The sequence below is a fragment of the Taeniopygia guttata genome, chromosome 27 (assembly GCF_048771995.1).
Source record: "Taeniopygia guttata chromosome 27, bTaeGut7.mat, whole genome shotgun sequence".
NCBI classification, from domain to species: domain Eukaryota; kingdom Metazoa; phylum Chordata; class Aves; order Passeriformes; family Estrildidae; genus Taeniopygia; species Taeniopygia guttata.
This window is the reverse complement of record NC_133052.1, coordinates 2,930,884-2,954,583: the sequence shown is the minus strand read 5'-3', so window position 1 is coordinate 2,954,583 and position 23,700 is coordinate 2,930,884. Positions and strand designations below refer to the sequence as shown.

The following is a 23,700-nucleotide window of genomic DNA, read 5'->3' as shown; positions in this document are numbered from 1 at the left end:
CCCCCCCCGCCCTCCGCCGCCGCCGCCGCCGCCGCCGCCGCCGCTGCCCCGCCCGGCCCAGCCCCGGGTAAAGTTTCCCCGCGAGCACATGACTCGCAATGGCCGCGGCCGCCGCTCGGTGAACCCCCCCGGGAACCCCCACCCCACCCCTCCCTCACCCCTCTAAGCCGGGGCGAACACCCCCTTCCCCCCCAGCTCCTTCCCGGTGCCGCCGCCATGCAGCCACCACCGGGAACTCCCCGGGTTTAAGGATTTCGGTGTTGGAGTCTCCGCGAGCAGGTAATGAGGGGGCTCTGGATCTGCCCGTGGGAGTGGGGTTGGGAAGGAGGGTCTTGATGCGGCTCCGGTACCGCCTCTGGGGATCCCCCTCCGGTAACGGGTGATCCCGGGGTTCCCGCAGCGGGGGAGGGACTCCGCCGGGCTGCGGCTGCCGGGAGCACCGGAGCCGCAGCGGCTTCGAGATCGCGGCTTTGGCCTCTGCCTCTTACACTGGGCTTGGGGGTGCCGGAGTTCCCTCTCCCGGTACCGACTGCCTGGGCGCTCCCGGGCGGCAGCGCTGCGCCCCCACTCCGGTGCGGGCTCCGGGGCGGCTCCGCTAAGCCTCTACACCCCACCGGGGACCGGACGACCGCCACAGAGCGCGGTGCTGGGGAGACCACCCCGGGATTACCGGGCTCGCCGGTGCGCGCAGCCACATCCCCCCCCCAACCTTCCCGCGGCCGGGGGGGGCCGGGGCCGCTTCCCCTTTTCGGGGTGCGGCGGGGCCGGGGCCCGGCGGGGAGCGGGGCCGGGAGCGCGGGGGGCGCCGGGGGCCGGGGGGCGGGAGCGGCGTCTGCGCCGTTTCCTGGCCGGCGGGCGGAGGAAGCCATCGCTCTGCGCGGCTGACAGGGCGGCGGCGGGCGGGGGGGCCCGGGGGAGCCGGGCGGGGGGCGGCGGGGCCGGGGAAGGGACCGTCGGCCGCTGCCTCCCGCCCGCAGCAGCTGCCCGGGGCCGGGCAGGGGGCGGCGGAGCCCCCGCGGGCTCTGGGCGGGGTGGGGGATTTGGGGGTGCGGTGCCCCGGGGACTCAACCCCGACAGAGCGGGGACCCCCTCGGGGGCGGGGAGCAGCACCCCAGGCTGGGGCAGGCCGGTGCGGAGACAAATCTGTGCCTCTGTCCCCCAAATCTGTGCCTCTGTCCCCCAAATCTGTGCCTCTGACCTTTGACCTCCTTGATGGCAGGGGCCGCCCCGCAGCGCTGCCGGTGCTGGGGGGGACACGGGGGTTCCCCAAGCCGGTCCCCCGGCTCCGGAGAACCGGGCAGGCACCGGCTGGTGGCTCCGGGTGCGGCACCCGCCGCGTCCTCGCACCGGGATTAGCGGGTGACGGCTCGTTGGCTTAGCGGCCCCGCGGCCACTGCTCCCGGGCCATATGTCACCCGTGGGCCCCCACCCTGCCCTTGGGGGTGACCTTGCTGCGGCTCGAGGAAGCGCCTGCTCCCGTGGGTGCTCGCTCCAGGGATGCCCGTGGGTGTCCTGATGGGTGTCTGGCCCCTTTGCCCGTTGCTTGCAGCCCCCCTAGGTGACACGGTGACACAGCCACGGACAGTGGGATGACAGGAGCAGGGCAGTGCCTCCTCATCCGGAGCTGCCTGGTGCGGCTGCTCCATCCCACAGGGACACCTGGCTTCACCCAGCTGTCCTCATACATCCTCCGTGTCCCCACACTCGGTCCCTGTGGCAGGAGCAGCGTCGCTGCCACAGAGCCTGGGGACGGCTGTGCCACCGCCACCGCCTGCCCTGCGGCGCTGGGATTCACCATCCTGCCGCTCTGGATCTATTTATATCCAGGAGGTTCTGGTGTGACAACGTGCCACATTTGGCCGCGCGTGCCCTGAGCCGCTGTGCCCTGAGCCACTGTCTTGGCAAAACCCAGCGCCGATGCCAGCGCTGCCATGAAGAGGGTGGCTGGCCTCTGGGGTCCCCCAGCCCTTTTTGGGGCGCTGCTGCAGCACGTCAGGGCTGGAGGAGCTGTGAGTCCTCTGCAGTGCGTGCCTGGAGCCTCAAGGTGCCCCGTGCCGTGGGGCACCCCTGTGCCGCAGGGCCCCCTGGCAGCGCCAGCCCCGGGGGGGCACAGCGAGTGCGGGGGGTGCGATCATATCTGCGGTGACACATGTGCTGATTACGGAAAATGGGTTAATCTCCCTGCGGCTGGAGGCGGCTTAGCGGGGGATGGCTCGTGGCAGGGCCCGGCGAGGGGCCGCGTGCGCCCGCCGTGGCCTCCGCTGTCCCCTCTGAGCCCCAGCTGCCCGGCAGTGACAAGGGACATGGCAAGGGGACGTGGCAGCGGCACACGGCTGCCTGCCCGCCCTCAGCCAGCCCGGGCGCGATGCGGTGGGTCGCGGTGGTGATGATGGCATGGAGCGGTTTGGCCCCCCAGGTACATCAGGTGTCTGCTCCTGGGAGCCTGCCCAAGCTGGGGGCACGGTGCCACCAAATCCCGGTGTCCGGGGGTGTCGCACAGCCGCCTGTCCCCCCGTGCTGTGTCCCGAGCGGCCCCGTGCCAGCTGCACTTGTCTGCCGGCTGTCGCCGAGCCAGCCAGGGCTGTCTGGGGCCGCGCTGTTCCCGGCACGCCATTCCCAGGGCGCCGGCTGCCGCCGCAGCCTCGGCTAAAAACAACCGGGGCTGCCGCGAGTGGCTGCTGGGGCACCATCCCCCTGCTTCCCAGAGCCCCTGGGGGGTGGGATGGGGCACGCTGGGACCCCTGCCATGGGGCACTCCAGGACCCTGAGCCCTGGGCGTGCGGTTTCCTGCTTTCATCCTGAGGGTTGGGATACAGGGTGTGGATTGGGCTGTACCTGGGGATGTCCCCTCCGTGGGCAGGCAGTGCTGGGTGTGGGTGTGTGTCCCCAGAGTGCTGTGGGGGCAGCCCATGGTGTGAGGGGCTGGTGGGTCATGCTGGCTGGGATACCACTGGACCTTTGGGACTGGCCTGCTCCTCTCGAGGCATCCAAGCTGCAGCCAGGCCAGAGTGGTGGCAGTGGTGGTGTGGCACAGCTGTGGCCACCCCAGGGGCCGTGGCGGGGGCTGGGGCACCTGTTCTTGCTAAAGAATGGCACGTCTGGTGGTGGGTGCGGGAGGTGTAACCGGAGCGGCGCGTTCCCGGCGTAACCGGAGTCGGCCCGGCTGCAACAGGTGGAATTTCAGTTTGTGGCTCCTGGCAGCAGCGAGATGTGGGGTGCAGGGGTGAGCACCCACACTACAGGGCCAGTGGTGACTCTCTAGGGTGTCCGTGTGCCCCCATGGGTTGGGGAGGCCAGCGTGGACCATCCCTGCCGGCACAGACAGCATCCCCATGGGTCAGTGTGGTGTCCCTGGCCCTGTGTCTGTGCTGGGGGAGTGGTGGTTGTATCTTGCAATTGGTGTTGGGATGCTGGAACACCAGTGCTGCCCAGGGACCTGCAGCGGGGCTGTGCAAGCCCTTGGGTCAGCTGCTGCCCGTGGGGAGCAGGATGTAGGTGCTGGGGTGTGCACTGGTCTCAGCATCCCCAGATTCCTGTTCCCAGCAGCCTCAACTCTGGCGCATCTGGCCGAGTGTGTGCCGCTGGCTCCGGCCGTGCCGCAGGCTGGGCATGATTCACGCCTGCCCGGGGACGTGAGAAACGTGACGGTGACTCACCGTGGAGAGCTGTGGGGATCCGGGAGAGGGTCCCTCTCACAGCCCTGTCAGGGGGCACCTCACCGCTCCTGCACTAGGCTGGCTTGCCCTTGGTGGCCTGGAGGGGCCGGTGGTGGTGGGGGGCAGCGGGGGCAGCGGGGGCAGCCAGGCCCTTGGCCTCGCGTGCGAGGCCACCCCGGGCTGGTTCTGCTGCCAGCGAGGAAACCGCAGGCTGCAACCGCAGTGGCTCCGCAGGCGCTTCCTGCCCTGCCCGGAGGCTGCCATCCTGTGCCCCGTACCTCAGCACGGCCACCCCACTCTGCCCCATCACCGCGGGGACAGCCTGGCACGGGGAGGGTCCCCAATGCCTGTCCTGGTGAGGGTGGGGGGCACACACGCAGCACCCGCTGCCAGATTTGGGGAGTGCAGGATGCTGCGGTGGTGAACTCTGCGATGGCAGCAGGGACGAGGGCCTGGGGTGGCGGGTCAGTGGGGTCATTAGTCAGCGGGGTGACACGTCAATGGGGTGACAGACTCTAGGGTGGCAGGAGAGAAGGGTGAGAGAGTCTGGGGTGACGAGCTGTGACAAGCGGGCCAGGACTGAACTGAAACTTGTCTGCCTGGGAATCGAGAGTGGCAAGGGGAAGCTGCGGCCTGGAGCATTGTGCCCGCCGGCATGACAGGAAGGGCTGGGTTGCTGCCCGCTGCCCTGCCAGGCACCCCCCAGCACCCCTGGGCCCGCTGGCCCCCCGCTGCCGGGGGTGCCAGGGCGGTGCCCCCGCTCACCGGCGTGTCACATCCGGGCGCTGGCTCTGCCATCACCGTGTGCCCCGACAGGAAGCACAGAAGGGTTTGGGGGTGTCACACGGGCCGGGGTAGGGGTGCTGCCTGCACCGGGGGTGTTGGGGGGTGTCAGGGTGGGCTGGAGGTGTAGCTGGCTGGAATGGCCATGGGGAGGGGGTGTTGCGGTGTGGCTATTCCGGTGGGATTCTGGTTGCTCTATGGTTGATGCTGGCTGTGCTGGATGTGGCTGCGGACACTGAACCCAGCCTGGGGGGTCACACAGGGGGGCTGCCTTTTTGGAAGAGTCTCTTGGGGGACTGTGCCAGCGCTGCCTGGCCTGTCTGTGTGTGCACACGTTTTTGCAGAGGGTTTTGTGCTCTCTTTGTGGTCGCAGTGGGATGGTGGCTTGGGCAGCTGTGTCCCACTCCAGCTGTGTTTCCCCGCCTCCAGCCATGGCCCCCCAGATTATGTCCCCCACCAGCCCCACTGCTGCTGGCCCTGGGAATGGTCTGATCTGCGTGTCCGTGCGTCTGTCCATCCGCTCCCAGGGGCCATCCCCGGCCTGGGTGGGAGGTTCCTCGTGGCTGCATTTGGCCCAGGCCCCGCAGCAACGTTTTCCACGGGGCTGGAACGAGGCGCTGGATTCCAGGAAGCTCCGGGCCTCGTCCAGCTCCTGCGGGGACTGGAGGAAAAGGCGTTGGGGCGGGTGAGTGTGGGCCCTGCCGAGAGGGCTGCACGGCCCCTGGCCCCACATTGCTGACCCGGGGGGCTCTGGGCATGCAGCTTGGTCTGAACACCCAGGACCCCCATTTAGGACACCCAGGACCCCCATTTGGGATGCCCGCAATCCCCCAGTTGGGGAGCAGCTGTGTGCTGGGGGCTGTGGCAGCACACGGTCCCAGGGGAGCTCCTCTGGGCAGCAGCTCCTCCTGCCCTCCAGGACCCACGGGAGCAAGAGCAGCCGTGATCCCCGGACCCTCCTGGCCACTGCTGGTCATGTGGAGCACTGGGAAGGAGGGGTGTCACTGGGGTGCACGGTGACCAGGCCAGCAGCGTTGGCCACACTCGGTCCCTGGCCGGCGGCACTGGGGGGGCCTGAGCGGGTTGAGTAATTGGGCCCCGGCACGGCTGGCACGGTGCCCGGCTAGCACTTGGCACCGGCAAACATAAACAGTTCTTCCCGCGCCTCCCTCCCTCCCCTGGCTCTCCCCGGCCAGCACAACTCGGGGGCCACGGCCTGGCTGGGGGGGCCCTGGGCAGTCCCCCACACCGCAGGCCAGCGTCCCTGCAGTGCCATGTGTGGACCCACGCAAGGGCTGTCCCAGTCCCACGCTGAGCTGGCGTCCGGCACCATGCCCTGGCAATGCCTGTGGGAATCCCACACTCACTGGGGCATCCTGTGCTGGGGGGGGGGTGTGACCCTCACATCCCTGTGGGGTGTGATGGGGTGGCAGCTGGGTGACCCTCACCCACCCCAGGGGTGACAGGACCATGGGTGCTTCCCACTGGGTCAGTGGGTGCTGGTGTGAGTTGGGAGAACGGGGGTCCTGCCTCCAGTGGGTGCAGCCAGCTGGGTTCTGGGGGGGCGGAGAGGGCCATGCCCATCCCGGCCCCTCCCCAGCGCCTTGCCGGGCGGCCCAGCCTTGTTCCTCTGGATCCTTTTCCGCCTCCGCGGGGCCGGGAGCCAGCACTCTCGGCAAATAAACAGCCCCCGCCGGGCCCCGAGCCAGCACTTAAATAAACAGCCAGCCCGGGATTGTGAAAGCCCCGCGCCCCCCTTCCCACCGCCCCCCGACCAGCCAGCGCCGAGGGGTCCGTGCCCATGGCCTGGCGCGGGAGCTGCTGGTGCATGGCGTGGCCCGGCATGTGGCACATGGCATGGGGCGGGGGCTGGGCCGCGACGGGCACAGCCCTGCGGCTGGCAGAGCCCCCCGGTGCTGGTCCTGGGGTGCTGAACCCCCTTCCCCTGGGGCCGGGGGGCTGAGCCCCCTCGGGATCCGGCAGGGATGGGGGAGTGCAGCCGGAGTGGGCGCGTGGCCGTGACGGCAGAGCCCGCCTGGAGCAGAGCCGCTGTCCTCAGGGGACCCCAGTGTGCCCGTGTCCCCCCTGCCCTGTCCCCAGCTGCCCCGAATCCCCCAGGCTGGGGCAGGGGCTGCTGCGTGCCCCATCTCCCATGCCTCTCCTGGCAGAGCCGGTTTGGGATCACGGTGTGGCCTTTGGCTGGAGGGGGTGCCCTGTGGGGCCACAGTGTCCCCAGGCCGTCCCCACACCGTCCCCCCACCCGGCTAAGCCGGGATTAGTGAGCTGCGCCTGCCGGTGCCGCCGTCCCGGTGTGGTTAATCGGGGGGATCGGCGTTAATCCCACACCGAGCACCGGGCCCGGCCGGCTGCGCCCTCCTGGGGCCGGGAGGGGATGTGGCCCCGGGGGGGGCTGGGGAAACTGAGGCACGGCTGGTGGGTGACCCCACGGGATGGGGGTCAGTGGTCCCAGCCCCTCTGTTAATGCCCCTCTCTGTTCCCCCGCAGCGCCGCAGGACCAGCGCCAGCTGTGAGGACAGCCCGGCACAGGGCACCCGCGGGCCCCATGCTCTGCTCGCCCCCGGGACCCCGCAGCTGAGAGCCCCCCACACCGGAGAGCCCACCATGGCCAGCAACAGCAGCTCCTGCCCCACGCCGGGTGGGGGGCACCTCAATGGCTACCCTGTGCCCCCCTACGCCTTCTTCTTCCCACACATGCTGGGGGGGCTCTCTCCGCCCAGCACCCTGGCCGGCATCCAGCACCAGCTTCCCGTCAGCGGATACAGCACCCCGTCACCTGCCAGTGAGTACCAGAGCCCTGCTGGGGCTGGTGGCACCCCCAGTGCTGGGGGGTGTTTGAGACCCTCTCTGGGCCAGGCTCTGTCCCCAGGATGGGCTGTGGGTGCCAATCCCAGGCTGCTCCATAACGTGTCCCTGGGGCGGTGGCACTGGTGAGGGAGGGTCTCCTTGCTCCCAGCCACACCTGTGGGGAGCTGATTTTGAGGGCTCCGTGATGCGAGCGCCAAGTGCTTTTCCCCATGTGTCCCTGTGAGTGCTGCTGCTGGGGAAACTGAGGCAGGGAGTGGTCAGTGGCACCGGTGGGGTTGTGTCATTAATTGCGGCCACCTTCATTAGTGGCTGGTTATTAATGGCCCTCAGGCCCTGGCCAGGGTGTTCCTGTCCCTCACTGTGAGCAGCTTGGGTGCCAGCAGGCTTGGTGGGTGCTGTGTGCCCGTGGTGGCTCTTTGTTCGCCAGTGACGGGGCTGCCGTGGGGGAGGCGATGAAGACGATGAAGACAATCATCATCGTGGCTGCTCCCGATTCCATTTCCCCATGACAGGGTCGTCCATCACGGCCCCAGTAATCACTGCCTGCCATGATGGCAGCTGGGAGCCGCTGGAGGTGGGTTCCCACCCGGCATCCCCCCAAACCAGCACCCCTCAGAGTGCCTCAGTTTCCCTGGATGCCGTCTTGGATGCTGTGGGGTGGCTGCTGGACCTCTTGTCACCCCGGCCCCACGGTGCTGGGTGCCCATGCCTGTTCCCTGCACCATGAGTGCCCTGCGGCGCCCGCTGCCGGGGAGAACCCCGTGGGTCGGGGTGTGGCGGGGCCCCCCCGGCCCGTCCTTGGCCCCGGGGGCCGGTGCAGGTCCGGGCAGGGCCGGCCCTGGGTGCTGTCCCCCGCCGGAGCCGCCCCGGCGGCGGTGGGACCCAGTGGGACCAGTTCAGCGACTGGGTGTCGGCGGGTGGGGCCACTCCCCCGCGCTGGCTCTGGGGCCATTCCGGGCGTGTGGGAACAGGCTGGGGGGGCCGCCTGTGTCCCCCCCTTTCCCTGACACTGAGGACAGGGCCGCAGGCACGGCTGGAGGGTGTCTTGGTGGTGAATCGTGCCTCAGTTTCCCCTTGGCCTTCCCTGCTGGGTGCCCAAGGGATGCAGAGGGTGGGGGCACCACGACTTGCTGCCCGCCCTGTAGCATCCACACGGCCTGTGGGTGCCCTGTCCTGCAATATTGGGGTGTCCTGTGGTGCCACCGCTCTGGCTCCTGGCGCAGGGAGGTGCCCCTGTCCGTGTCCTGCCTGCGGGGGGCCGGTGCCGCCACCCCCTCCTCACCGCGTGTCCCGCCCTCGCCAGATGTGCTGCAGCTGCACGGCCCCGGGGTCTGGCTGGGCCCTACTGGGGGTGCAGCTGCCCCTCCCGGGATTCGGGATTGAACTGGGCCGTGGGCACAGGGATGGGGACCGGGTGGGCTGGGAGCTGCGTGTGGGCACGTGTGTGCCCCCACGGTGGATGTACACGCGTGTGCCCTCTGCGGGCTGGGTGTGTGCGTGTGGGGCTGTGTGTCCATGACACCGTGTGTGTGTGCACACCTGGGTGTGCACATGTGTGTCACACGTGTGTATGTGCCAGTGCCCTCTGTGCCTGTGTGTGCACACACACGTGTGGCACATGTATGTTTGTGTGTGCCAGTGCCCGCAGTGCCTGTGTGTGCATGCACACGTGTCGTGTGTGTATGTGCCAGTGCCCTCTGTGCCTGTGTGTGCCCGCGTGTGTCACACGTGTGTATGTGCCAGTGCCCTCTGTGCCTGTGTGTGTCTGTGCCTGCATGTGTCACACGTGTGTCAGTGCCTGCTGTGCCTGTGTGTGCATGCACACATGTGTCATGTGTGTGTGTGCCAGTGCCCTCTGTGCCTGTGTGTGTCTGTGCCTGCGTGTGTCACACGTGTGTCAGTGCCTGCTGTGCCTGGGTGTGTCACACGTGTGTGTGTCAGTGCCCTCTGTGCCTGTCTGTGCCCACGTGTGTCACACGTGTGTGTGTCCATGTGTGAGTGCCTGCTGTGCATGTCGGTGACCCATGCTGAGCAGGGTGGCCTGTGTGTCCCTGTGCCAGGTGTGTACACGCGTGTTGGCACGTGTAGCACCGCTACGTTGTGCCTGTGCCCCCGTCCCATCCCTGGGGGCTCTGTGGCGCCCGGTTTGCCCAGTTCTGTCCCGTGCCGTGTCTCGGGGGTCTGCGAGGGGCTCCCTGGGCACTGCCCCCCCAGCCCCTCCCTCGCCCCCATTCCCAGCCTGGCTGCGGGCAGCGGGACCCCCGCCCGGCCCCGCTGCAGCTCGGGGCTGCCGGGACAGGGGCCCCGCGCCCGGGCTGGCCTGTCACCCTACCCGCTGGCTCCGGTTTCCTCGCGCCGCAGCCGCTCCCCCGCAGCGCCCCGTAATTAATTAATTTTTAAAAATTAATGAGCAAAACGTGCTCCCTGCAGGCCGGGGGTGGGGTGGGGGGGCCGGGGGGCCCCGCTCAGGGCAGTGGCCGGGGAGCCCCGTGGGGTGCGGTGCTGGGGACCCCCGGGCCCCCCATCCCCATCCCTGCCCGGGAAGATTGATGAGGCGCTGGGCCCCCAGCCTGGGAAAGCCCATTAGGCGGAGGTTCTCTATCACTGTCAGGGGCCGGGGGGGAGCCGCCTGCTCCAGCCGGGAATTCGCCGGGCTCAAAAGCGGCTGAAGGGGATAAATGGGGTCTTTTGAAGTGGGCGGGCGAGAGGGGGGCTGCGGGGCCCGGGGGGGGCTGCGGGGCCCCGAGGTGCCGGCGCGGCGGTGGGGGAGGGTCCAGCACCCCGGGCTGGGCTGGGGGGGTTTGTGTGGGGGTCCCAGCATCCCTGTGCGCGGGGACTGTGACCCTGTGATCCCAAAGCCATCCCCTCAGGGCACGGGGGGGTTCTCCGTGGGGTCTCCGTGGGGTCCCCGTGGGCTGTAGGGTTGGGTTTTCATCAGCCTTTTGGAGGCAATTCTGTCCCTCCGGAGCATCGCTCGGGGAGCGGGGCCAGGAGGATGCGGGGCTGGGGATGTTGCTGGAAGGGCCCCGTTTTCGTGTCCCCAGGCTGCTGGTGGGATGTGGCTGAGGGCGGGGTGTGCCTGTCCCACTCACACTGTGGGATTACGTGCGGGGTGTCCCCTCGCCCAGTTCCTCTTGGCTCTGGAATTAAGGCTTTGTTTTTTTTTTTTTGGTTTTTTTTTAATCTCTGTTTCTTCCTGTTGCCGCCGACGCGGGACGGGAGGGGATGCGGGACGGGAAGGGATGTGGGAAGCGGTGCAGGCGGCGATGCAGAATGGGAAGCGCTGCCCATCGGGGCGGCCTCTGGCACGGTCCGGCCGCGCGGTGCCACCGCCCGCGTCCCCTGCGCCGTCCCCTCCGTCCCCTCCATCGCAGCCACATTCTTTCCAGCGCTGGTAAATGAGTCAGAGCAGACATTTGTCATGTTCGCTGCAGGAAGTTGGAGCAGCGCTGGGCTTTTGTTCGAAACCTGCTGGCTAAGCAAAGCCCCGACTTGCCATTATTATTTAAACAGGCGCTGCCGCGCTGCGCAGCCCCGCACGAACACACGGACACGCACACGCGTGCACAGCCACACACACAGGGACAGCCACACACGTACAGCCACGCGTGTGCACGGCCACGCACACAGGAGAGCCACACATGTGCACAGGCACACATGTACGGCCACACATGTACGGCCACATGTGTGTACAGCTACACATGTATGGCCACACATGTACAGCCACACACAGAGGACAGCAACGTGCACAGCCACACATGTGCACAGCAACACATGGACACGCACACATGCACAGCCACACAGGCACACAGGACAGTTGCACGCACACACACAGTCACAGAGCCACATGCATGCACACAGCCACACACACATGGCCACACACACACAGACATGCAGAAGTGTGCGGCAGCACCCGCATCCTCCAGTCCATGTCCAGCCTGTGCTCCTCGTGCCCATGGCAAGGCCCAGCTGGGGGCTCAGTGGGGCTCCTCTCCCTCCAAGAGCACCCCTGGGTGCTAGGCAGCTGGGGCCAGGGCAGTGCGGATGCCATGGTGTGCCCGCTGTGCAGCCCAGAGGGAAGTGGCACCCCCAGGGCCTGTCCTTGGCGTGTGACCGTCCCCTCTCTGCACTGGCACCGCTGTCACTGCTCAGGGTCCCTGGGTTTGTGGTGTCAGCCTCAGCTTGTGTGAAGGGGTGGTGTGGTGGGGAGTGGTGGCACATGGCTCTGTGCCCTGTATGGGTGACAGGCCAGCACACACATGTGCATGCACACACAGATATGGTGGGCTGTGCACACACTCGTGTGTGTCATACTGAGCTGCTCCCATGCTTGGTGAGACACGGTGTTACACACGTGTGCATGTGTGCAGGACAAATGCACACACGTGTGTGCACACAGGCTGCCCTGCACAGGCACACACACCTCCCCGAGTGTCTGTATAGCGGGAGCACACATGGCTGCGCTGCAGCAGGGATGCAGACATGTGCCATGCACTGGGAACATGCATGAACACACGTGCACATGCATGTACACAGACCCACCCACCCCCCCGGGGGGGGGGCGAGGGTCAGGCCGAGGTGAGCCCTTCTCGAGGGTTCACCCGCAGTTCACCCGCATCCCATTAAGCAAATGAGCTTCGGCCGCTGGGCAGCCCCCGGGACCCCCCCAGGGCTCCATCATCTCCACCAGGCAACCCCCGGGCCCGCCCTGAGCCCCTCCCCGTGTCACTCCCGCGTGGCACTGCCCCCGCGTGTCCGCGTCCCTCTGCATGTCCATGTTCCCCTGCGTGTCCCTTTGCCCCCCGCGTGTCCGTGCTCTCTCTGCGTGTCCATTTCTCCACCGTGTATCCGTGTCCTGCGTGTCCGTGTCACCTCATGCGTCCGTGCCCCACCATGGCTGTTACCCCCCTGCATGTCTGTGTCCCTCTCGGTGTCCGTGACCCCCCTCCCGCATGTGCTTGTCTGTGTCGTGTTTCCGTGACCCCTCCCCCGGCGTGTCCATTTCCCTCCTGCGTGTCCGTGCGCCCCCCGCGTGTCCGTGTCCCCTCGCGTGTCCGTGTCCCCTCGCCTGCGGGTGCCGTGGCGGCCCCGCGGCGCGGAGCGGGTTAAGCACGGGGAGGCGGCGGGTGCCGGGAGGGACCGGGGCTGGCGAAGCCGCAGAGCCGGCGGGGCTGCGCCTTCCTCCCCTCCCCCCGCCTCCTCCTCCTCCTCCTCCTCCTCCTCTTCCTCCTCCTCCTTCTCCTCCTGCTCCTCCCGCCGCTCGGGCGCGGAGCGAGCGGCGGGGCCGCTCCGCGGGGCGATGGCAGCGCGGCGCGGGGCGCCTCGGGGGCGCGGGGGGGGGCACTGACCGCCCGGGGCCGCCCCGGCCGGGGGAGCCGCCCCCGCCGCCCCGGGGCCATGTACGAGGGCGCGGCGGTGGCGGGGCTGCCCCCCGGCCCCTTCCTCCGCATGGATTTCTACGGGCCGGGCCCCCGGGGCTGCCCCCCCCGCCGCCCCCCGCCGTGGAGCAGCTCCGGCCGCTGTAGGTACCTGCGCACCGGGGGCGGACGGACCCCCCGGTCCGTCGCATCGGGCCGGGGAGAGCGGCCCCGAAAGGCGGGCGGGTGTGGGGGGGGGCTGCGGGGATGGGTGCGGGGATGGGTGCGGGGGCCGTGGCCGTGGGCGGGGGGCTGAGCTGAGTGCTGGTCCTGGAAGAGTGCGGGGCTCAGCCCCCTCTGCCTCCTCCCCACCCGCTCCATGCGCAAAACCGGCTCTTTAAGCACCCCCTGCCCTATTTCGGGGGCGGTCGGGACCTCGGGGCCGAGCTCGGTGAAGGGGGGATCACCTCTCGCCCCCCCCTTCCCGCAGCGGGGTCCGGGCAGCGCCGGCTCCGCTGGGAATTTCGCTCTCTCCTGATAAAGGCTCCGGGAAAATCCAATTAACTACAGTCGGAGCCGCCGCTGCTGCCCAGGCGCGGGGGAGCCCCAGCCTGGGCCCCCACCCTGCCGCGGATCGGGGGGTCCCCCCGGGCCGGTGGGTCCCGGGTGTGGATGCAGGGCCGGGCCAGTGCTGTTCCTGCTGGCGGGACCCTGCCCTGTCCCTGAAGGGTCACGGCCCGGTGCTCCGTGCGACGGGGGGCACGGACACCGCCGTACCGGGATGGGCAGCGGGGGGCACGGGCAGCGCTCTGAGTGCCCGCCAGCCTGGGAGCTGCTCCCGCACCGGGATGTGGAGCCCTGCTCTGGTTTGTGCCCACGTTGTGGGGGGCGAGCGAGGTTTGGGGGCGGCTGGAGGAGTGCCGTGTCCCGGCTGTGGGCAGCCGGAGTCCTGGCACGCAGGGGCCGCCACAACGGCTCAGGGAAAGTGCTGCCGGGTTCCGTGGGACTTTCACCCCGATAAGGGCGGGGATCCATGGCGGAGGCCCATGGCGGGGTTCCCGTGGCTGGTACCGTGCGAGGGCTGCGTGGCCGTGGACCCCAAGTCCCCTCGCTCCCCTCATTGTCTCGGGGCCGCTCGACCTTTGCGCTGGCACCGAGCGCGGCCGAGGGGCCTTTGTCTGCGCTGGGGACATGCGGGGCTCCCGCTGCCTTGCGAGGGGTGGGGGCTGCCCCCAGGCTTTGCTCGGGCAGGGTGGGCAGGGGGGTCCCGAGCTCCAGTGCCACCCCTTAGTGCTGGGCCCCCCGGCTCTGACTGTCCTGAGCAGGGCAGCTGGGGCCATTGTCCCCTCTCTGTGCCCCCCCAGTCCTGCGGGGGACAGAGCCCTCTCCCCGTGGGCCACAGCGCTGGTGGACGTGGGTCCCCTGCCCTGGCTGGGCCACCTCGGGGCTCTGGTCACGGTGACCATGACCTGGCGGGACTCCCTGGCTCTGTGCCCCGCTCCCGACGTCACTCAAGGTGCCGTGTCTCCCCAGGCCGGGGGTGCCAGCCCGGGCAGGGCTCAGCGGTGTCGGGCAGCCGTGCTGTGCCTCAGTTTCCCCAGAGCCAGCTGCGGCTGTGCCCGCTGGCCCCGTGCTGCTGGCTGCTGGCCCAGCGTGGCACTGCCCTGCCCGGCGGGGTGTGCTGCGCTGGCAGAGGAGCCAGAGCTGCTCGGGGGGCACGGAGAGCCCACCCACACCCCCGCAGAGGACTGGGGAAGCAGAGGCACGAGGCAGCTCCTGAGGGTAGTGGAAAATCATGTAGGAGCCCACCGAGAACCCCCTGCCCCTGTGGAGCCATGTTCTGTTGTGGGTTTTTGGAGTGCTGTGGGGGTGGGAGAAGGATACGTGGGATTGGATTGTGCGTGGCACCCCCCCCCCCGCTGGGCACAGGGTGGCCTCACATGGCCTTGCAAAAACTGTGGGTCGTAGATGGGTGTGTCAGGGTTTTGGGGACGCCAGACCCTGGTGCTGGCGGGGGGCAGGGACCCGTGGGGACCAGGCGTGCCCGGTGGACTGAGCCCCGTGGCCATGAGCAGGACCGGGCAGCCCACGGCTCTGTGTTCCCGGCACCCTCTTCCCTCCCTCCCCCTTCTCCTGCAGAGGCGCAGGAATTCGGGGCACGTGGGATTCTCATCCGCAGGGAAGCCCTGGGTGGGCCCCCACCCTCCTGTGGGGGGCTGTGACCCCTGGCACGGCACTGCCACCGCGCACCGGGCTGCGGGGACCCCCGGTGACCCCCGCTGCGACCCTCGGGTGGGCTTCCCCCTCTGGTCCCCCCATCCTCCTCCTCTCCGCTGCTCCGGCCGTGGCTGTCCCGGAGCCGCGGCGGTGCAGAAGCGGTGTCCCCCGCGGGCAGTGGCACACGGGGTGTCCCCGCAGGCGCTTTCCCACGCCAGGGCGGGGGTGCGGGTGTCGGGGTGCCCCGGGGTCCCCCGGCGCGGGCAGGAAGCAGCCGGCGGGGCCGCGGGCGGGGGCGGCGCGTTCGGAGCTCGCCCGGGATCTGGCGGAGCCGCAGCATCTGGTCTGCAGCTGGAGCCGGGCTGCGCTGCCTCGGCCGGGGGGGACAGCGGGGTCCCCTCTGCTGCGGGGGGAGCTCGGGCTGAGCCTGGCCATTGGGGCCCACCGTGTCCCCAGCTGCACCCCGTCACCCAGCCGTGTCCCAGCAGGGGAGGCTGGCACCCATCCTGCCCTGCTCAGCGCCTCTGGGTGCTGCTCTTGCCCTCCCCGTGCCCCCCAGGGGCGCGAGGGGCACCCAGGTCTGATGATGACATCAGTGGGGTTCCTGGAGAGCTGGCCAGGCTGGTGGCTGTGCCTGTGTCCCTGTCCCCTCCTTGGTGGCACCGCGGTGCCGGGGGTAGCAGGGGATTCCCGGGGTGCTGGCGCAGCTCTGCCAGCGCAGGGACGCGGAGGGAGCCGGATCCCCTCCCCCCCTCCGCATCCAGCACATCAAAATCTTGTCAAATCCGCGTTTTGTGAGTGCAGCTCTCCACGAGGAAGTTCTTAAATTATATAAAAGAGGCGATAAATTATAGACGACGTTCTCTCAGTCACTTTAATGGCTCCGCTCCCTCGAGTGGCAGCGGTGATTTATTCAGCCCGGGAGCTCTGCCCGGCGCTCGCCCCCGCGCCCGTGTCCCCACCCGCACCCTCCTATCCCACCCTGCACACCCACATCCCACCCCGCAGCCTTGTATCCCACCTTGCACGCTCCCACCCCACCCCTGCACCCTCCCAGCCCCCCACACGCGCTTGTATCCCACCTTGCACGCTCATATCCCACCTTGCACACTCCCCTGGTGCTGCACCTCTCATATCCCACCCTGCACAATCACCTCCGTGCCCTCATATCCCACCTCACACATTCCCCTCGTGCCCCACACACTCGTGTCCCACCCCACACACTCGTTCCCATCCCACCCCAGGTACTCCTCGCCCTGCCCCGCACTCTCCTGCCACACCCCGCACTTTCCCCGTCCCCGTTGGCGCCTGGGGACAAGAATTGGGGGTGGCTTTGTCCTGTTGTCCCCTCCCTGGCCCCATCCCGTGGCCGTTGGCGAGGGGCCCGTGGCACAGCCGGGCTGGGGACCCCCACCCCTCACTCCCCAAACCCCCCCTCCTCTGGGGCCCCTTCTGCGGGCTGGGTGTCCCCGGCCGGGGCTCCCCGGCCCCAGGGGGACTCCGGCGGCCGTGGGGCCCTTTTTGGGGTGCAGGGGCCGGCGGGGCAGGGGGGGGCCAGGCTCCCCCGCCGGGCCTGGCCTTTAATATCCTGTTTGACTGGTTCGCTTGGCTCTGCTGCAGAAAAACATTCGCAAACATCCCGGAGCAGCCGGGGAGCGCTTAACCCCTGCCTGGCTGTGCCCCACGCCGGGGCTGCACCCCAACTGTGCTGAGCCACTCCCCAGCTCCCGGGGTGCACCCTGACCGTGCTGAACCCCCCTGCCCTGCATGTCAGGGGTGCACCAAACTGTGCTGAGCCTTCCCTGTGGCAGGGGTGCACCCCCAACTGTTCTGAGTCCCCCCAGCTCCAGGGGTGCACCCCAAGTGCACTGAACCCCTCTCTGCCCGAGCTGTGCTAGGGCAGGGCCATGGCTTGACCTGGGGGACTTGGGCCACTCCTGCAGGCCCCTGGGGCATGGGGGTGCTTCTGGGGTGCAAGAGGCACATACCTCCAGGTTTTGGGGTGCAGGAGGGGAGTAGGCATGCTCCATGAGGTTTTGGGGTGCAGGGGTACTGGCTGTGTCCAGGATCTGCTTGTTACAGGAACAAAGGCAGCGCTGCCTTTGGGGATGTCCCTCACTGGGGGACTTTGGGGTGCCAGCTGGGTGCCACTGTGGCTGTCCCCTCCTGGGGGCCCATGCTTTGGCTGGGGGTGGTGGGTGACCCTTGGGCTGTGGGGGGTCACCCTGTGGGTGTCACACTGTGGCACTGGCCCCCCCAGGCTGGCCCTGCACCCTCCATCCCCTCACCCACTGGCAGTGCCGCCCTGGGCTGGGGGCTCCTGGGATCCCGGCCCTTTTCTTTGTGGTTTGTTTTTTTTTTTGTTTTTTTGTCCGCCTGAATTCCACATCGTCTCTGTGACCTGGAAATGTCACGTTGCATCTTCCCAGCACGCGTCCTCTCCCCGCTGGCCCCACTCGACCTGGTGCCAGGGCCGGGGTGGGCAGCGCGGGGCTGGGGCTGCCGGGACCCCTGGAGCTGGGGAGTGGGCTGGGGGGGTCCCTGCCTGGGGGGCTCCGTGCCCTGAGTGCCTCCCCTTCCCCACAGCCGTGGAGACGCAGAGCACCAGCTCGGAGGAGATCGTGCCCAGCCCCCCGTCGCCCCCACCCCTGCCCCGCATCTACAAGCCCTGCTTCGTGTGCCAGGACAAGTCCTCGGGGTACCACTATGGGGTCAGCGCCTGCGAGGGCTGCAAGGTGAGCGCTGCCACCGGCCCCGACGGCCGCCACGGCTCCCGGGGCTCCCCGGGGTGCTCGGGGTCCCCGTGCCGGGCGCTGACCGGGGCGTGCCGGGTCCCCAGGGCTTCTTCCGCCGCAGCATCCAGAAGAACATGGTGTACACGTGCCACCGGGACAAGAACTGCATCATCAACAAGGTGACACGCAACCGGTGCCAGTACTGCCGGCTCCAGAAGTGCTTCGAAGTTGGAATGTCCAAGGAGTGTGAGTGGGGATGGGGACGGGGATGGGGATGAAGAGCAGGGATGGGATGGGAGCACCCTGCCGGGTGTCCTGGTCAGGGGGCTTCGGGCGTGATGCACCATCCCAGTGGCCCCCAGCAAGGCCCGGGGGGGATGGGGACCCCTGGGATTGTGTCACAGCCTGGCAGTTTCCCGGGCAACACGTGATTGATAATGTCAGAGATAAATGACGCTGAGGAGGCCTCCTGGCTCCGCTGGCAGTTGTCATGGTGCCTGGCTGTGCCCCCGCCGTGGGTGCCCGGGGGGATAGGGCTGCTGAGGTGCAGCTGCCTCCTGGAGTCCTGCCCCATCTGCCAACCCCTGGGGGACTGGGACCCCTGGGAGGAGCTGGCAGAGCCTGGGGAGCCAGGAACTGCCAGGGGGAGTTCAGCATCCCAGGGGCTTGCCCTGCACCTAAGAGGGGTCCTGGCCCTCTCAGCCCACAGAGGCTGATCCCTGCAGGGCTGGGGCTCCTCCCAGCTGTACCCCCCTTCCCAGCTGCCACCCCCAGGGTCCCTCCTGTGCCCCTCACCCAGCACGGTGGCTCAGCTGCCATTCTCTGTCCCCAGGGTCCCTCTCTGATGTGTTGGCTTTGCAGAGCACTGTCCCCTTGGCCAGGGGTGTGGGTCCCCCAAGGGTGCAGGCTCTAACTGCTCTAACTGACTTGGGGGGGTTGTTTAAAGGAATCTGTGGGGCTGATGGCTCTGCTGGGAGCTTGTGACTACAGCTGAGCCCATTGCTGGTGGCAGGTCCCCATCCTGCCCTGAGGGGCAGGGCGGGTGGGGCAGGGCTGGGTGGCACTGGGTGACACTGACCCTGCCATTCCCGCAGCCGTCCGCAATGACCGGAACAAGAAGAAGAAGGACGTGCCCAAGCCGGAGTGCTCGGAGAGCTACATCATCACACCTGAGGTGGAGGAGCTCATCGAGAAGGTGCGCAAAGCCCACCAGGAGACCTTCCCCGCACTCTGCCAGCTCGGCAAATACACTACGGTGAGTGTCCCGGGGGTCCTGGGGGGCTGGGGAGTGTGTCACCCCCCCGTGCCCTCATCCCCCACCTCCCACCACAGAACAACAGCTCAGAGCAGCGCGTGTCGTTGGACATCGACCTGTGGGACAAGTTCAGCGAGTTGTCCACCAAGTGCATCATCAAGACGGTGGAGTTCGCCAAGCAGCTCCCCGGCTTCACCACGCTCACCATCGCTGACCAGATCACCCTCCTCAAAGCCGCCTGCCTCGACATCCTGGTGAGCACGGGGACAGGGACGGGGACAGGGCCGGGCAGGGGACACCAGGCTGAGCTCCCTGCCCTCTGTCCTTCAGATCCTGCGGATCTGCACGCGCTACACGCCGGAGCAGGACACCATGACCTTCTCGGACGGGCTGACGCTGAACCGCACGCAGATGCACAACGCGGGGTTCGGGCCCCTCACCGACCTGGTCTTCGCCTTCGCCAACCAGCTGCTGCCGCTGGAGATGGACGACGCCGAGACGGGGCTGCTCAGTGCCATCTGCCTCATCTGCGGAGGTGGGTGCGGGGACGGGCACCTGCCCAGTGCCCGCGGGCCCCCGGGGCAGCTCGGCCGTCCTCCCCCGGTGGCTGAGCAAGGAGACCCCAAATGAAGCCCAAACGGTGGGAGCTGGGACCCCACAGGATGGCAAGGGGCATGTGCTGTTCCCCCAACCACTGTATGTCCCCTCCCCAGACCGCCAGGACCTGGAGCAGCCTGACAGGGTGGACAAGCTGCAGGAGCCACTGCTGGAGGCACTGAAGATCTATGTGAGGAAGAGGAGGCCCAACAGGCCCCACATGTTCCCCAAGATGCTCATGAAGATCACAGACCTGCGCAGCATCAGCGCCAAGGGTGAGGCTCCTGCGGCTTTGGGACACTGAGGGGCCGGGGTCACTCAGCATGCTCCACAGGGGATGAAGAACCCAGCACTGGCATCTTCCAGGGATGTGGGGATGTGACCATGTCCCTTGTCCTCAGTGCCCAGGGAGAAGCAAAGCTGGGGGTGTCAGTTTGAGGGTGGTGCTTTCAGGGTGCTGTTTTGGCAGTGTCGCTTTTTGGATGCCATTTTGGGGGTACTAGTTTTGGGGTGCCACTTCCAGGGTGCTGTTTTGGGCATGCCATTTTTTGGGTGCCAGTTTTTGGGCACCCAATTGGGGAGGTGCCAATTTTAGTGTGCCATTTTGGTGGTGCCATTTTAGAGACTTTTTGGGTGCCTTTTGGGCATGCCATTTTGGGGTTTTTTGAGTATCATTTTGTGGGTGCCAGTTTTAGTGTGCCAATTTGGTGGTGCCATTTTAGGGACTTTTTGGGTGCCTTTTGGGAGTGCCATTTTGGTTTTTTTGGGTACCATTGGGAGTGCCAGTTTTAGTGTGCCATTTTGGGGCTTTTTTGGTTGCCTTTTGGGATTGCCATTTTGGGGTTTTTTTGGGTGCCATATGTGGGTGCCAGTTTTAGTGTGCCAATTTGGTGATGCCATGGGTGCCAGTTTTAGTGTGCCATTTTGGTGGTACCATTTTGGGGCTTTTTTGGTTGCCTTTTGGGAGTGCCATTTTGGGTTTTTTTGGGTAGCATTGGAGGGGTGCCAGTTTTAGTGTGCCACTTTGGGAGCACCAGTTGGTGGTAGCACCCTGCTGACCCTGCCCCTCCCACAGGCGCCGAGCGGGTGATCACGCTGAAGATGGAGATCCCAGGCTCGATGCCGCCGCTCATCCAGGAGATGCTGGAGAACTCGGAGGGCATGGACACGCTGGGGGGGCAGCCGGGCGGTCCCCGTGGGGGCAGCTTGGGGCCCCCCCCGGGCAGCTGCAGCCCCAGCCTCTCGCCCAGCTCCAACCGCAGCAGCCCGACCACGCACTCGCCGTGACCGCGCCCGGCGCGCACCAGGACAGAGCCCGGCACGCCGGTGCCCCCACGCCCGGCCCGGCTGCAGCCCCCCGGGGCGGACTCCTGGCAGCCCCCGCCGGAGCGGCCCCCGCGGGGACCCTCCAGCCCCGGGCCCAGCGCGTTGGTTGAGTCACATTTCAGGGGCGCGGGGACCTCGGCCGCGGCCCCGGGGACGCCCCCGGCCCCACCAGCACCAGCACCCACGGGATCGCGACCACCGAGCCACCCCCCGCCCGCCCCGGCCGTCCGCGGGGGGGCCCGGCCAGCCCCGCACGCTGAGGAAGCAGAGTCATTTAAAAGAGAAAAGAAAGCAAAGTATATATATATAAATATCTATAAATATCTATAAATACGTTTTAAAACCTTTGTAAAAGTTTGGAGGGGTTTTTAGGCCTGTGCAGGTGGAGGGGGCACGGTGGGCGCTGCCGGGGAGGGTGGGGGGGGCACATGGTTTATTATTATTAAATTCCTTTTTTTTTTGTTGTTGTTGTTGAGATTTTAGTGGATTTAGAGTCGGGGGGCACCGGGCGGGCCCTGCCCCGGCCCCCCAGGCAGGGAGGGGACTGTGGGGGGCACAGGGTGGTGCCAGTCCCGGCCTCGCGGGGATGGGGGGCCCGGCCCTGCCGGCACGGGGAGGGGGGACGGGGGGGGGCTGGCTCCAGAATAAAGTTTATTTATTCTAGTGCCTGGCTCGTTATTCTTGTGGGGGTACCAGGGGAGGAGGGGGAGCAGGGGTGGGGAGGAGATGGTCAGGCTGTGGCACCCCAAGCCCTCTTTGAGGGGGGATGTTCTTTGCTGCAGGAGCGCAGCCCAGGGACTCCTGTATTGCTCTCCCTGTCTGGTCATCCCCTAAGACTGGCACAGAACCCTTTGGGGTCCCCCCAGTACCCTAAAGCTCGGACCTTCCCACCCCTGAGGCCACAGTCATGTCCCTCTATGCCAGGGGCCAGCCCTGATGCATGTGTGACACTCCCAGCACAGAGTTTGGGAGCAGCCCTGGCCCCGCCGTGCCGGGCTGGGGGGGGGTCAGGGGTGTTCCTGCCGCTGTGCAGGGATGGGACCTGTTTATTTTCTTTTTGTCCGTATTTTTTTTCCAGCAGCTGGCGGGTGAGGTCTGTCCGCCGCCCACAACAGGAACCGGGGGCAGCGGGGCACAGCCCAGCCCGGCCCGGCGCGGATTCCGTGGCACGGCGAGGGCCGAGACCCCTCTGGGGCAGGGCTGAACCCGGGCACAGCTCGTCCCCGCGGTGTCACACGGTGAGGTCCCCCCGCGGGTGGGGAGCGCAGGGTCCCTCCGCAGCCCCCGCCGGCTGCCCGGGCGCCGGGCCCCGCTCCTGCGGCCGCGCCGGGGGCCCCTTGCGCAGGAGGTGGGCGAGCTCGGCCAGGCTGAGCAGCGCCGACACCAGCCCCACCACGAAGTAGAAGTGGATGAAGACGGTTTTCTCGGTGGGGCGGGAGACGAAGCAGTCGACGCGGTGCGGGCAGGGCCGGCGGCGGCACACGAAGAGCGGCTGCACCCTGAAGCCGTAGAGCAGCGCCTGGCCCAGCAGGAAGCCCAGCTCGGCGGCGATCCGGGCCACCACGCTGCCCACGTAGAAGGGCTGCAGGCGGCGGGCGCGCTGGCCGGGAGCCCCCCCGCGCCCCGGCTTGGCCGCCTGGTGCACGGCGAAGATGACGAAGAGAGCGGCGGGCGCCGAGAGCACGACGACGTGGAAGACGAGGAAGCGATAGTGGGAGATGGGAAATGCGGCGTCGTAGCACACGGGTTTGCAGCCCGGCTGCTGCGTGTTACACACGAACTCCTCCTGCTCGTCCTCGAAGACGTCGCTGCCCACGGTGGCCAGGACCAGGATGCGGAAAAGCAGCATCACCACCAGCCAGAAGCGGCCCACCATGGGCGAGTGCTCCTGCACGGCGTCCAGCAGCGAGCTCAGGAAGCCCCACTCGCCCATGGCCGCGCTGCGGGAGCGGGGTCAGCGCTGGGGGGACGCAGCGCCCGCCAGGTCGGACCCCGGCGGCAGCGCGGCCCCTCCGGCTCTCCATCCTCCCGCCGTTCGATGGATGCCCAGGCACTGCCAGCCCAGCTCAGCCCTGTCAGCAGTGTCCCCAGGCACCCGCCGTGCCCAGGACTCGCTCCCCCAGAGATGGGTCCAAGAACACCCACAGGGGCAGGACCAGCCGATTCCCCATGCCCAGTCCCCCTGCACAGCTCGGCCTGGCTGAGCTGTGGCCCCCCACAACAGCCCAGTACCTGTGTGGGCTGTGGTCCACGGTGTGCCAGCGCTGCTGGCGCCGCCTGTCCAGGGCCGTCCAGGACTGTCCAGTCTCTTTGTCCAGCTGGGATGGGATAATGGTCCTACAGCCACGCCTGGAGTCCTTTTAAAGGGACAGAGCACCCGCGGGGGCGCCTGGAGGCAGGGAAGGGCTCAGCACTGCCGGTGGGGCTCAAGGACAAAAGCTGCCCTGCCCAGGGCCAGCAGCTCCTAGGCTGGGAGAGAGGTGGTGGCCCCCTCAGTTCAGAAATGCTCCCAAACTTTGTCCTTCCCAAACCCCACAGGACCTCAGGCCACAGCACTTGGCCCCCAAAAGACCCCTGCTGGCATCACCCCCCTGACACATCAGAGCCTGGGTACACCCAGCCCTGCTGCCACAGCTCCAGCCCTGCAGTGCCTGGGGGATGCTCACGGCTGGCACGAGCTCTCTCTGCCCCAGACGCTGTGCCAGGGCTGTTGGGGGTCCCAGGGATATTCCCAGGGTGTCCCCAGCTCTGGCACATGTAGACTAATCCCTACAAAATCCTGTGTGGCACGGCCAGGACTCCTGCCAGCCCCTGCCCAGTGCTGACAGCATTTGGTGAGCCCTCAAATCCCCTTTCCAGTAACGGGAGCAGAGCCCTGGACAGCACAGGTCACCCTCAGACCCCCCTCACCCCCTGGGACGTGCCATGCCCAGGGTGGGTAAGTGCCC

The 23,700-nt window shown here is 67.9% G+C and overlaps 2 protein-coding genes across 3 annotated transcripts; one reads left to right on the top strand and one right to left on the bottom strand.

The window, feature by feature from the left end:
- The first annotated feature begins 110 nt into the window (after nucleotides 1-110).
- RARA (retinoic acid receptor alpha) lies at nucleotides 111-21,048 on the top strand. Of its 2 annotated transcripts, XM_030256005.4 has the most exons (9): nucleotides 111-279; nucleotides 6,945-7,239; nucleotides 17,426-17,574; nucleotides 17,679-17,820; nucleotides 18,669-18,829; nucleotides 18,907-19,083; nucleotides 19,160-19,364; nucleotides 19,543-19,701; nucleotides 20,502-21,048. In XM_030256005.4, exons 2-9 carry the CDS (start codon nucleotides 7,062-7,064, stop codon nucleotides 20,711-20,713), a joined length of 1,383 nt encoding a protein of 460 aa, XP_030111865.1. In that variant the 5' UTR covers nucleotides 111-279; nucleotides 6,945-7,061; the 3' UTR covers nucleotides 20,714-21,048. The 2 variants fall into 2 exon arrangements, with proteins under 2 accessions (XP_030111865.1, XP_030111866.2); XM_030256006.4 differs by lacking the exons at nucleotides 111-279; nucleotides 6,945-7,239 and adding an exon at nucleotides 12,512-12,786.
- GJD3 (gap junction protein delta 3) lies at nucleotides 20,686-23,029 on the bottom strand. Its single transcript, XM_030256013.4, has one exon. It carries the CDS (start codon nucleotides 22,683-22,685, stop codon nucleotides 21,984-21,986), a length of 702 nt encoding a protein of 233 aa, XP_030111873.1. The 5' UTR covers nucleotides 22,686-23,029; the 3' UTR covers nucleotides 20,686-21,983.
- Nucleotides 23,030-23,700: the final 671 nt, after the last annotated feature.